The following is a 14426-nucleotide window of genomic DNA, read 5'->3' as shown; positions in this document are numbered from 1 at the left end:
GATCGCAAGTTCTGGATGCTCTCCCTCCTCGTATCCAGAGGTTCAAAATGCGACTGATGCGTTACTCTTACTCCATTGTTCACGTGCCAGGAAAGGATTTGTGGGTAGCTGACACTCTGTCACGTGCTCCGGTAAAGCAGTGTGAGCTTCATGAAGAGAGAGAGTTTTGGGAGGACACTAACATTTATGTTGACTCTATTATGGGGAATTTGCCGGCAAGCACAACCTACCTGGGACAGCTGAGAGAAGACTTAAAGAATGACAATGTGTGTTCCAGTGTGATGAAACTGTGTGTTGAAGGCTGGACAGAGCACAGCCGGAGAGATCCAATACTGAAGCGTTACTGGGCAGAACGGGCTCTCTTAACTGTGCAGGACGACCTGTTGCTGAGAGGTACGAGGCTGGTCATTCCAGCTGCCATGAGAAATGGCGTCCTTAGCAAGTTGCATGAGGGGCACTTAGGACTTGTAAAATGCAGAGAGCGGGCAAGACAATCAGTGTGGTGGCCAGGGTTAAGTAATCAGCTGAAGGAAATGGTGCTCAACTGCAGGACATGCCTCAAGGAGAGATTAAACCCAAAAGAACCACTCATGCCCACTCAGTTTCCAGACAGGCCCTGGCAAAGGTTAGGGGCTGATTTATTCATGCTGGGAACTAAAACGTACCTGCTTGTGGTGGATTACTATTCCAGGTATGTGGAGATTGCTCAGTTATCACCCAGCAGGTCTACTGACGTCATTGTCCACATGAAGTCCATATTCGCACGGCATGGAGTTCCAGAGACACTAATTACAGACAACGGGCCACAATTCTCTGGGCACTCATTTGCATCCTTTGCTGCTTCGTATGGATTTGTCCACGTTACTAGCAGCCCAAAGTTTCCCCAGAGCAATGGAGAGGCTGAACGTGCGGTCAAGACAATAAAAGCTCTTTTCAAGAAAGCTAATGACCCTTACCTTGCTCTCCTAGCGTATCGTGCTACTCCCTTGCAGAATGGGTACAGCCCAGCTCAGCTTCTTATGGGAAGAAGGCTGCGAACAACTGTGCCCACACTCTCATCATTGCTAGATCCAGCACTCCCTGATACTGATGCAATTTCCAGAAAAGAGAAGGGAAGAAAGAGTGCAGATGCAGAGCGCTTCAATAAACATCACAGAGCTAGAAAACTCAGCACACTACAGCCAGGAGAAGAAGTCTGGGTGTCTGATGCTAAAGAATCAGGAACGATTGTTGCCAGTCACTTTGCTCCACGGTCTTACCTTGTGAATACTCAGCATGGGACTGTGAGACGTAATCGCCACCATCTGGTATCTATGCAAGCGTCAGCTAAGGATGATAAAAGTGATACACAAGATCAGTCCTCGGATACATTCACTGAGTCGCACCCTGTCACTCCGGAATTAGAGGAGCAGGACATTCCTGATTTGGTGTCTACACCTAGAACTAGGTGTGGGAGACGGGTCGTGAAACCTGCAAGGTTGAACCTGTAAACAAGTGTGTGGTTTACTGTTGCATTATAGTTACAAATGCATTGTCACTTAATGTACATACTGGAAAAAATGATTGTTCGAAATATGAAGACAAATGTTATAATTATTTGGTTTGTTTAAGCATTAGATAGGAGCAGACCTTCCAGCAAAAGAGGCAGAATAATCCTCTAAGGTTTGTTGAGACAAAGGTAGTCTACCCTTTGATCTCTAGAAAGGGGAGATGTGGTGTTGTTGCTATGGTGTTCTAGGTTGACGCAATGTTGATGATGTCACGAGAGCGGCGACTAGGAAGCGCCAGTGAGTTATGTATGTTTAACGTTGCCTAAAGAAAGTAAAGTAAACACGTTCATACAGTTCGAATCCAGAGTCATTATTTAAAAGACACGACAGGTTAACACTTTTTTAGACCTGACTAAATTAAATTTAAGACCTAGGATGAAAATATGGCCGTTTTTAAGACTTTTTAAGGCCTTAAATTTAAAGTTCAGAATTTTAGACTTTAAGACTTTTTAAGACCCTGCGGAAACCCCCGATAAAGTACTCCTTTTATTTTTAAATATTTGGCATGTTTGTGTGCTGCTGTTTGTCCCTGTGTGTGTAATAAGCAGAGTGTGTGAGTAATAAGCAGAGTGTGTGTGTGTTGTGGACCCGCCTATAGGCGCACATTACTAACGCGCTCATTAAATAACAAAAAAAAATATTGCGCCATTGACTTTAGAGCAGGTTTCAGTCGGTCTATGACTAAAGTCTATTTCTGTTCCTCAAAATAACAACGTGTCAACAATGCGCCAGAACACACACCTGGTTTTCAGACCAGCAGCTCATGGGCGCACAGATGCATTTGCTATTTAAACAATGTGGCGCAGGACGTGAAAATGATAACTGCGTCGGGATGAAACTAGCAAAAAACACTTGCGTTGCGCTCACTAGCTCACTCACTCACTCACTCACTCACTCACTCACTCACTCACCTCCTCATCCTTGTACCAGGACAGGGACTCTGCAGTCAGGATGAACCAGTAGTCTTTGGGCCCGCCCTTCATGATGCTGATGTGGAGGGTCAGCCAACCGCGTTGGATCACCTGAAGCGGGGGGAGGGAATAGGATAATGAGGAGGAAGAACGGACCAATCGGCAGCCGGTTGAGTGTGTGTGGATGATGATGTTGTACCTGGTTGGGCATCGCCCTCTTCTTACTGACCGCCGGGCTCCGCTGCTGGGCGCTGAAACACACTGCTGTTAGACTGAATCAGGGTCAAAGGTCAATAGGGGTCAGAGGTCACTCACTTGGCAAAACCGATGAAGTCCTCGTGGTTGGTGTTGATGTAGGCTAGCTCAATGTCGATCAGCAGCATCACCTGCGACACACACACATATAAATACATAAATATAATTAAATAAACAAATAAACATATATTAATGTTACATTAAAGTCCCTGTAAAGGCAATTCTAAAAAAAAATTCTAAACACATTATAAATGTTAGAAATGTATTACTAAAACATATTACAAAGACTGTGAAGTGTGAAGTACTGAATTGTCGAGTTAGACCGTTAAACAGTTTTTCACCATTGCTGTGTTCCGGATTTTTTGGGCGGGGCTAAAACGGGGGCTCGATGACGCACTGGAGCCCCTGAGCTCCTGGACACGCCCCTACTTGATGACGCACTGGAGCCCCTGACGCTGCCCCTCCCCTAACAATATAGCACATTCACATCAGTTTGACGATCGCGAGTTACTGTCAGTACTATTAGTTACTACAGCCTACAGTTTGCTAGCTAGCTATGCCTTCGTCACGGAAATGCGTACTACCTGGATGCGATCATGTACAAAACAGATCGGTGTCCTTATTTAAATTTACGAAAAACGATCACATCAAGAAGAGGTGGATTAATTTTGTGAAGAGCCACCTTGATGGACAGCTGAGGATCACCGCCAAAACCCGCCTCTGTAGTGATCATTTTACACAGGATAGTTTTATAAACTTTCGTCGGAGACAACTGGGATTCACAGATAATCCGCTGTTACTGGTGAATGGGGCCGAACCGATTATCTCCGACAACTGGTGCCATCGTCGGCAGTGCGAGCCCACCAATGAGTGTAAGTTGCCTTGTGTGCTTATGTTATAATTATAGTAGGTAACGTTAGTCCAGGCTCGAACATGGCTTTGTAAAACCTAGGAGCATCCATTCCAGCTGTAGCGGTTACAGTTGAGTGTGGCGATGGCAGCTTTCCCGCGAGTGGGCGTGGTTTCAGCGCAGCCAGCGGACACGCCCCCAGCGTTTGAGAGCGGAGACTACTGCTCATTTTATCAAGATTTTGATAGCTTATTTTATGTACTTGCCGGCTTTTTTTATCATTCAAATTTGGCTGGGTGGCTAATAACACATGTTTCTGTGGTGTGACAAACTCAGAACACATACTTAATTTTGACTTTACAGGGACTTTAAGAAATTAAGCAGTAAATAACCGGAGGAAGGTTTCTGAACACACACACACCAGGTCTTTAGTTTTGCTCTCTCTCTCTCTGACGTATGTGGTGACGATTCTCTCCATCTCTTCTCTCAGCTGAGGATACGAGTTCAACTACGACACAAACACACACTGAGAGCGGCAGCAGGAACACACACATCATTACTGTGTCTCCAGAAAGACTTGATCAAAACTTCAAATAAACACGGATGAGTAGGACTGCATGCAGACCTGAACCAATGTGTGTTTAACCAAACACTGACGGCGAATGTGACTGTGTGTGATTAGTAAATATAATCCCCACAAAGCAAAAACAAACACAAGCTGAGCTCATCCACCACAGACAAACACTGAACTTTACAGGGACTGGATTTGATTGGTTATGGGATCTGTCAATCAAAGCGGGTTCGTTGACAGGACTGGATTTGATTGGTTATGGGATCTGTTAATCAAAGCAGGTTTGGTTACAGGGACTAGATTTGATTGGTGGAGGGATCTGTTAATCAAAGCGGGTTCGGTGACAGGACTGGATTTGATTGGTTATGGGATCTGTTAATCAAAGCAGGTTTGGTTACAGGACTGGATTTGATTGGTGGAGGTAGGGCTGGGCGATATATCGCACGATATTGTTATGCACATCTCATCAGTAAAGCCGGTTCCTTGATTAGTAGTAAATCATATATGCAGTGCTGCTGCTAGCCATTTTGGTGCCCTAAGCATATTTCCTTTATGATGCCCCCCACCCTGACCCCGAACAAAAAAAAAAATGTTTGTTTTTGCCAGTTTAACTTTTTATTACCAAACATATAACTCAATACCAAAAATAACACAATAGCAGCATCACAGTATAAAACTTAAGAATACTAAAAAGAGAAAGTAAAATCTTCACAGCTTTGCTGACTTTGTATTATGTAGAATAGCCAACACACACTACACATTTGAAAGTGCAAACTTTTCTTCAGTAAACAGAATAGCAAATAAATAAATAAATTACATTTATTAGACAAAATATTCAAACAAAGAATCTTATACCAGAAAAAAATTATAAACATTTAAAACTGAAAGCATGGCAGCCAAGGAGTTTCCCCCCTTTATTCCTTATTTATCAACTATTTGATAAATCTAATCTAATTTAAAGCTGCATCAGAGAATGTCTAATATGGCGAGAAGTTTCACTCTCAGTACACTTCCGGCTTCTGAACTGGTTGCAGTTCCTCTCTGATTCCATATGAGGGCGCTCACAGGACGAGTGCAGAATGAATGGAGGTCTATGGCGCTATACCAATAAAAATCCACTTTTCTCAGGATATAATTTTTTGTCTAGTAATTTAAATGTTGTATTCGAAAGGAGATGCAAATAAATTACACATTGCTGGGTGTTAGATTTTTTTGAGTCACTTATTTGCTTTAAAAAGTATTTTAAAGTGTCAATGACGTCATACACATCGTACGACCAGAGATACTGCTTAACGGCAATCCTTCACTCACTCTGGTGCGTTCGCGCTCTGCACTTTCTTTTCACTCGAGGCATCGACAACACAGCTGACACAGGTAAACACACGTGCTAGAAGAGTTTTTGTTTTGTTTGTTTCTGGTCCCGCTTCAGATGACACGATGCCATCAAGCGGGATCTCTGGTCGTAATCAGTCCTTCACTGACCAATCAGCGTTCATTAGCAGAATGCTAGCGTGTTATGGGCAACAACAACTCAACCTGTAAGAAATCAAAAGGACATAAGTACTCGTTCATTCAACTTTCGACCTATAACCCATGTTGAACTTGCAAAATCTACAATCAGATCTGAGATTTCTCAACGGCAATCGGGTGAAAGAGACAAATTTAGCCGTCTAGCCCCATTGACTCCCATTCATTTTGCACTCATGGCGATCGCCCCCAGTGGAACTCTGGTGGAACTACAACCAAAATTCGGTACAATAGAGCTTAATAGGGAGTGGGCAGGCTCTCCGTAGACGGGCTCTGGCTGCATTCAGTAACTTCGGGATTTCTTCGCTGTATTCTCGCTTTTTGCTCGCAGGTTTCTCTCTAGAGCTCCCCCACAGCTTCGGAATAGATATTTGACAACACTGTTGTAAAAACTCGTTGGCTATTCTCAGACACCAGAGGCTAGCAGATCAACGACATCAAAGCAGATGGGACATTCTTTAAAACAACGTCTTCATTCGGGTTCGAACAGCGTGAGGGAGCGCAATAATGACGGCATTTTAGCAGATTTATTTTGGCCGTAAAGCAGTTGTTTACATCGCGAGACTTCCTGACGCGGCGGCCGGTGGTCCGCCGGCTCAAAGTTGCAAGTGCGTATTTTCCGCTCACGGGCACCAGAGGGGTGCGAAACGACCACCATTCAACCCGAAATACGTATTATAACCATTCCAAAGACTCCGAAGCTGTTCAGTTAAGGTAAAAAAAGTTAGTTCACCTTTAATATAAAAGCATAATAGAATGAGGTGCAATAATGCACACAATTAAACAGTAATGTTTGTTCATTCATAATGACATTTTATATTATATATATATATATTTAACAGGAATTGTTAGCCTACCATGTGCACTGCACTGACTGCTAACGTTAACTGTTACTAAGAAAGTATTAACCACCGTCACGTCAAAATAAACCATAAACTACTGCTCAATATCTAAAGAAAGATAGTAAAGAAAGTAACAGCTACACAGCAAAAAGTCCAGTGTTAAATTAACTCTCCTGGGAGTTTATATGGCTCCAGAGTCAGTGTTAAAATATGAGTGTTAAATTAACACTCAAGAGTGTTAAAAGGTAATGAGCTCATTAAGTGATTCATTGAGTGATAATTGACCAATATTGAAAACACCTGATGTTAACAAGCAGAATCACTGAAGGAGAAAATCTATTTTTTTAAGACACCATTATGGTGATCAGTGTTGGCTTTAGTTGGGCTCTAGACCCATAAAAATTTAACTTTAAATTTTGTTTGGCTGTTGTATCTGAGTTATAACTCTCAGATGAACAAAGAGCAAAGATGATCAGGTGGTGTTGGTTATGATTTGATAATCATAATTTGACCTGAATATCAACTCTCATTTAGAGAGTCAGATTTACCTTGTTGATTACAGCAGCCTGTGATTCTACAGCAAATGATTTTTATCATTATCAATATAATCCAAAATATTTCTTAAAAATTGTTCTGATAAAAATACTTAGAAAATTACTTAATTTAGACACACTGACATCAATAATCAGCCTGTGAATCTCAACAATGGTGACAATAATAAAGCATGTTGCAGTGCATTCTGGGTGCCACCAATCAAAACTCATTAATGGCTCTCATCATGCATTGCGGTATGAATAAATTATGATCTGAATTGTCTTACTAATTTCCTTTTCCTAATTGAATATTCTGTTTGTCACCATAGTTGAGATTCATACACTGATTCTTGATGTCTGTATGTGCCTAAAAGAAAGATTTGTTTTATCAGATCAACTTTTAAGAAATCCTTTAGACTAGTTAGAAAAAAAAGTTCTTATGCTGCAGAACCACAGTGAAGCTGTAATCAACAATATACATTTAAGTCAGAGATTAATCTCTAGACTCTAAATGAGATCAGTGATTCAGGTGAAATTATGATTATGTCAAAACATAACCAACAAAACCTGATCAACTTTTCTCTTTGTTCATCTGGCAGTTATAACTCAGCCAAACAGCCAAAGATAATCTAATGTTAACAGTTTATGGGTCAAGAGCCCAACTAAAGCAAACTCTGATCTCCATAACGGTGTCTTAAAAAATTAGATTTTCTCCTTTGGTGATTCTGCTTGTTAACATCTGGGGCCTCATTTATAAAACTTTGCGTATGATTTGCGTCATAAGTGGCGTACGGATGAAACATAGGACGTGCGTACGCACAGAAATATTCGGATTTATAAAACCGTGTGCACGCACATCTTACGCAGTTTTCCCTTAATAAATCACAATCAATTCTAAATGTAGCGCAGCTTTTGCGGCTTCATGTCACGCCCATAGTTGCCCATAAATAGTCAGTGAAACGCCCACAAGTTAATATTCATCGATTGCGAAATCATGGCAAACACAGAGAGGAAAACCAAGAAACGTAACTTCACTCACGTCATTACGCATTGTGATGGCATCATGGCATTTTATTACCATCCATTTGATTGCATCTGACAAGCTACAGATGTGTTATGAGGATGAATTGCATAACATGCCAATATTATTGCAGAACATATTTCACTTTTCTTTTAGCAAATATGTGTTAATTTGCATTTCTGTTCTAATCTTCATTTGATTTTGTTTGTTTTACACTGCAGATCGATCAAACGTGTGTTCGTGTAGGCTGTTAATTGTCAGACTTGCTTTGTGAAGTCTTCATGTTATTTATGAAAGGCAGTTGCCGTTTATTTTACACAACGGTCTACAGTTTCACACACTTTCACGTGTTTCTTCCATCTGCCGACGGTGTCGCCATTTCTCATTTCACCCGTTTTTGTGCGTACGCCTGGGTCAGAGTTTGCATGAAGGACCGCACATTTTCCCGTCAAGTTTGCTTTTTATAAATACCAATTATTGCGTAGAGAGCGGCGTACGCCTTCTTTTGTGCGTACGCAACTTTTATAAATGAGGCCCCAGGTGTCTTCAATAATGCTCAATCATCACTCAATTAATCACTTAATGAGCTCATTAACTTTAACACTCTTGAGTGTTAATTTAACACTCATATTTTAACACTGACTCTGGAGTAGGGCTGGGCGATTTAAATCGCGATATTGTTATGCGCATCTCGTCAGTAAAGCCGGTTCCTTGATTAGTAGTAAATCGCCATCACCTGCTTTCAGATGAAGCGGCATTTACTACAAAGAGCCGTAGTTAACTGACAAGCTGAGCCAAATCACATCAATATCGCGGACGTATCGCCAACGATATTTAATGCGATATGGCTCAGCTTGTCAGTTAACTACGGCTCTTTGTATACAGCAAAACCTCCAGTGTTAAATTAACACCCCTGGGAGTGTATGAGTCCACACTCAAGAGTGTTTACGTTAATGAGATAACTAAGTGATTAATTTAGTGATGATTGAGCATTATTGAAGACACCTGATGTTAACAAGTAGAATCGCTGAAGGAGAAAATCGCATATTGTAAGTTACCATTATTGTGATGGGTAGTTGCTTTAGTTGGGCTATGACCCTTTCATGTGTACTTTAGATTTTGTTTGGCGGTTGTATCTGAGTTAAAACTGCCAGTTGAACAAAGAAAAAAAAGTGATCTTTGTTGGTTATATTATGACAATCATCATTTGAACTTGATCACTGAGTTCATTAAGATCCTACTTTCTGACTTCGATTTATGTTGTTGGTTACAGCATAACTGTGAATCTGAATAAATGGCCAGAATTTTTGATATAAAGGATTTCTTAAAACTTGTTTAAAAAAAAAAATCATTCTTTTAGGCACACACAGATGTCAAGATTCAGTCTATGCATCTCAACAATGGTGACGAGCAGAATATTCAATGAGGAAAAGTAAATTACATAGACAATTCAGATCATAATTTATTCATACCGCAATGCATGATGGGAGCCATTAATGAGTTGTGATTGGTGGCAGCCACTGCAACATGCTTTATTATTGTCACCATTGTTGAGATTCACAGGCTGATTATTGATGTCTGAACGTCTTTTGATCAGAATAATGTTTATTAAATATTTTTAATTATAAGTAAAGTTCTGATAATCATAGGCTGAAGAATCACAAAACTGCTGCTAACAAGTTAAACCTAACTATCTTAATATGTTTCACTTTTCAGATCACAGTATGATTATGTCAAAACATAACCAACACTATAAGATAACATTTTACTTTGTTCATTTAACTGTTATAAATCAATAACAGCAGACAAACAACAGTAAATATTAAAATAAACATAGAATGGTCTAGAGCCCAACTAAAGCAAACACCCATCACCTTAATGGTAACTTACAATTTGTGCTTTTCTTCTTCAGTGATTCTGCTTGTTAACATCAGGTGTCTTCAATAATGCTCAATCATCACTAAATGAATCACTTAATTATCTTCTCAGCCCTAAATGCCGCTCCATCTGAAAGCAGGTGATGGAGATTTACTACTAAATCAAGGAACCGGCTTTACTGACGAGATGCGCATAACAATATCGCGATTTAAATCGCCCAGCCCTACTCTGGAGCCATATAAACTCCCAGGAGAGTTAATTTAACACTGGACTTTTTGCTGTGTAGCTGGCGCCAGTTATTTGTAAATGTTTAACAGTAAAATCTCAATTTAGCTTGCACTGAAGTTATAATAACATAGTTTGCTAACATTAACGTCAGCAAGTTCGAGGCACATTACGATTAGCAGCAGCACCATGCAGCACATTTCCCGTATTTAAAGGCCATGTTGCAGGGTTTTTTTTTCATAGAATTTGTGCAGTTTACTTGTTGGTAATAAACATTTAAACTGTTATCCATTGTATTTTATGTTGTTGGGTATCACAAAACGCAATATAATACGAAAAAGTAGGCTCTCTTACAGCGGTTTGCAACGATTCTCTTTTCCGCCACAATGCATTCCATTACGTCACGTTGGGGAGAGAATATTCCAAAGCCCGCCTTGAGAGCGTTGAGAGTGACTAGAGAGACGAGTTTAGACGAGAGTATTCAGATTGCGCAGATTATACAACACATCTCTAGTCACCTATAACTGTTTAAGCTGGTTCATAAGACTTCGTGTAAAAAGAATGGTAAGGTAAACAAACAATTAACATACTCGTGCGTGCCGGCTTGAAGGGGACCATTATCCTGCGTGAAATGGGTTTATGCTATCTTCAGCACAAACGGATTCAGGCAGCATGCAAATCCTGGATGCTGAGTGAGGCACGTCACATCTGGTCGCGGGGTGAGCTCCTCGACCAGCGACCAAAACGCACTCACTTGCAGCACAAGCTTTCCAACGCAGTTTCCATGGGACGGCACCGCCGGCGCCCACACAAGCACCTGCCAAACAGCGACAGACACGCGGCGGCTGTGTTTGCAACATTTTCACAGGAGGAAGAGGCAAACGCTTAGAAACACTTGGCAATGATGCTGTTACTGGAGCTAGTAGGCTACCATCAAAACGTGGGATAATTAATCATTAATGTGTTTACCACGGTGGGGGAAAGACTTAATTAGGGATTATCTGGAGGGGGTGGATAACAACAGGTGGGGCTGGCAAATTAGCCCATAGCTAGCATGATGCCTTCTATTTCTAGATGAAGACAAAGTTTACCGGTACTTATCTGAACTAATGTCATAATCACTGCCACTAGATATAAAGAAAACGTTGATTTTTCACTCATTTTTCCCAGTCAGTCGCCATAGTTCTAATACAAACTGTATTGGCTGAGGCTACCTTTCCTCCGCTTCTCCCCAACGTGACGTCATCACCGAATTGCGTAAAAAAAACCGTTCATACCAAAAAACGTAAAAAACTGGGCCCGTATTCATAAAGAATCTTAATGCAAAGAGAAGCTCCTAGTGACAAAATTCTAAGAATATTCTTAGAAATGTGGGCGTTTACTCTTAAAATTAAAGAAAAACTCCTAGTAAAGAAAAAAGTAATTCAGAAAGCATCTTAACCCTTAAAAGAGGTCTTAAGGTCAAAATTGTTAGGAGCATGGACGAGGACTTTTAAGAGGCTTAAGAGTTTCTTTAGCAGAGGAGAAAATGGCAGAAAGACGAAGAGGGAGAAGAAATGTGTTGCAGACAATGGATGACAGTGAGTTAATAAGACGCTATAGATTAGATCGTGCAGGGATCATGTTTGAGACTGATCTTTTTAGAGACACGCTAATATCTCCGACACAGCGCAGAAATGCCATAGTGCCTGAAATGAAAGTAATCACTACATTACGATATTTGGCAACTGGGAAAATTCCATGTTTGATACATTAAAACCAACATTCAAACCACCACTTAAATAGACATGCCAGCAATCAGTGTAACTGGAAAGAGTGGAACAATTTTTATCATTCTAAGCAATCAAATAATACCTTATCAACAGCATGGTAAATAAAAAAAGGATTTATATACACATATATAATGTGTGTGTGTGTGTGTGTGTGTGTGTGTGTGTGTGTGTGAGAGAGAGAACGATCAAATAGGAAAAATTACGCATGTAAGTTCAAAGTGGAGGCTTAGAATAGACCCTATACTTAAAATCACTTTTTTTTTTTCCTTCTTGGACAACCAACCAATCACAGTCTTCAAAAGATTGTGTCATACATAGCAACGGGGTCAACCCCGCCTCCTCACTAAGATAAAAGTTTTTGTATTTTCCTTACTCAGAGTTGCTCTCAGATCGGTCCCTAATCGCTCTTAAGCTAAGACTCCTACATAAAAGTTTTTAAGCTAAATTAAGAGTTTTCTGAGAGGATTCTTAGAATCTTTATGAATACGGGCCCAGGTCTTTAAGACCATTTTTGAGACATTTTAAAAATGGTATACATATCTTGAGTGATTAATGTACCCATTGATCAACAGTGGTGGTTAACCTGCAACATGGCCTTTAAGAATGATTAAACATGGACTTACCTGTCCTGCAAGTGATGCACGGGCATCATCTCGCAGGTTCTTTTTCTTTCTTTTCTCAGATCCTGACTCCTGCTGTCTTTTCGGGGGCAATTTCCAAAAAAGTTGCCTACTGTCTGTCTGTCAAACTTCGTCAGGCGCCCGCGCGAACGCGTCCTTCGCATTTGCAAAGGCTATATGGGGAGGCTGCAGACCTGTGCTGCGTTCCAGTCCACTTTTAGACACGCACTTGCGAACTTCCCTAAGCACTTCCCCTTGCCGAAGAAAAACCGAGGTGAGCCTTCCCTATCTGAGTTGCAGGAAAATATCATCACGGCCCTCACCCTGAAAATTAATCAACGGGCAGACTCACTCGAGAAAATGATAATTACCAACTCCAACACGATCGAGGAACTCAAAATATCCTTAAATCATCTTTATTCGGAGATTCAAGATCTTAAGGAGGACAAAACCAAGCTGGGTGAGAAATTCACGCAACAACAAAAATCTCTCGTCAGTCTGGAAGAAAGAATCGCCGATGCCGAACGTTACAAAAGACGTTGGTGTCTACGTCTACATGGCCTCTCTGAGCAACCAAACGAAGATGTAAAGGCAAAAGTTGTAGAAATTTGTAACGTTGTTGCCCCTGAGTCTTGCAAAAAAGGTTTTGAAGTCATTGACATTGCTCACAGGCTTGGTAAACCGCAATCGGGTAGGATTCGTGCCATCATTGCTTTATTCACGTTACAGTCTGTGCGTGATGCCATTTGGAAGAATGCCAAAAACAACGAGTTCCTGAAACAACACAAGCTTCGCTTCGTGGAGGATCTGACCAAAGAGGAAAAAGACAGACGATCGCTTTTATGGCCACATGTGAGGAAAGCACGCGAAGATAACAGAAAAGCCTACTATGTCGGGTCCAAGGCGTTCATTGAAGGTATTGAGATTAAACTGAATGCAGAAGGCCAAAAGATAAGCTGAACAGTACCCAGTCAACACTTTGATCTCACAGTGATGTCACCATGTGGTCACACCGTCAGCAATCTGAGTTCACAGTGATCTAAAAGTGTAACCTCACAGCGCTCTCACTGTGTGCTCAAACTGTGACCACAATACCCACATAGCAACATTGTGTCGGCCCAGATCCGGCCCACATCTGGCACACGTGGAAAGATGATCTGGCCCACATGCAGCGTGGAATTACGGCACTTGGGTGGGCCACTCCTGTTTGCCAAATCTGGGCCACAAGCAGGCCATAGCAATGCCACATGTCAGCCAAGAGCAAAGAAATAAACCACAACTGGATCTTATCTGAGCCACAAAATCTGTGTATATTAAATATGAAGTCATCTCAGCCTGTTAACAAAAAGAATCACTGAAAGAAAGAAGAGAACAGAAAAAAGAGACGAGCAGAAACACAAGAACTACAACTGACTTCAGCCACAGCCTCAGATGAAATCAACTGAAGAGAAAAGAAGACATTAAATCTGTGAAGATCTCAGCAGAGGAGGATTAAACAACTCCACAAACAGCATTACCAGCTTCACTTATTACTAACCAGACTGACTTTATTTCTGTCAGACGTCTACAGAAGTTTTTATTGAGAATTAACAGGTGTTTAACTCTAATGTGTTTCATTTGAAGTCACCATAACAGTGAATAGTGTTTCCATTAGTTGGGCTCTTAACTCTTATTATATCTTTTATTTTCTTTGGCCGCTGTGACAGTGTGTTTGTCAAACACATTTGCAGCAGCAAAGAAAGTTAAAGTGAAACGAGATCAGGTGATGATGGTTACCTGTTGATGGTTTTATAATCATCATGAAGTAACCTGTTTCACTGAGATAATTTGAATCTAACAATTGTGTTGTACCAATAATATATTCTCATCAC

At 40.9% G+C, this 14426-nt stretch overlaps 1 protein-coding gene across 1 annotated transcript in view; it reads right to left on the bottom strand.

The window, feature by feature from the left end:
* Window positions 1-14426, bottom strand: part of LOC311286455 (dynamin-2-like) — a 107111-nt gene that overhangs the window by 30602 nt on the left and 62083 nt on the right. Inside the window, exons 12-15 of the mRNA XM_084402687.1 lie at window positions 3988-4074; window positions 2777-2847; window positions 2661-2712; window positions 2462-2572 (exon numbers count right to left, since the gene is read on the bottom strand). Of these exons, the coding sequence (XP_084258813.1) occupies window positions 2462-2572; window positions 2661-2712; window positions 2777-2847; window positions 3988-4074 (321 nt within the window). The remainder of the gene's footprint in view (window positions 1-2461; window positions 2573-2660; window positions 2713-2776; window positions 2848-3987; window positions 4075-14426) is intronic.

The sequence above is a fragment of the Rutilus rutilus genome (genome assembly GCF_951802725.1).
Source record: "Rutilus rutilus genome assembly, chromosome: 2".
NCBI lineage: Eukaryota > Metazoa > Chordata > Actinopteri > Cypriniformes > Leuciscidae > Rutilus > Rutilus rutilus.
Note: the sequence above shows the minus strand (reverse complement) of the source record. Positions and strands in the feature narration are given on the sequence as shown.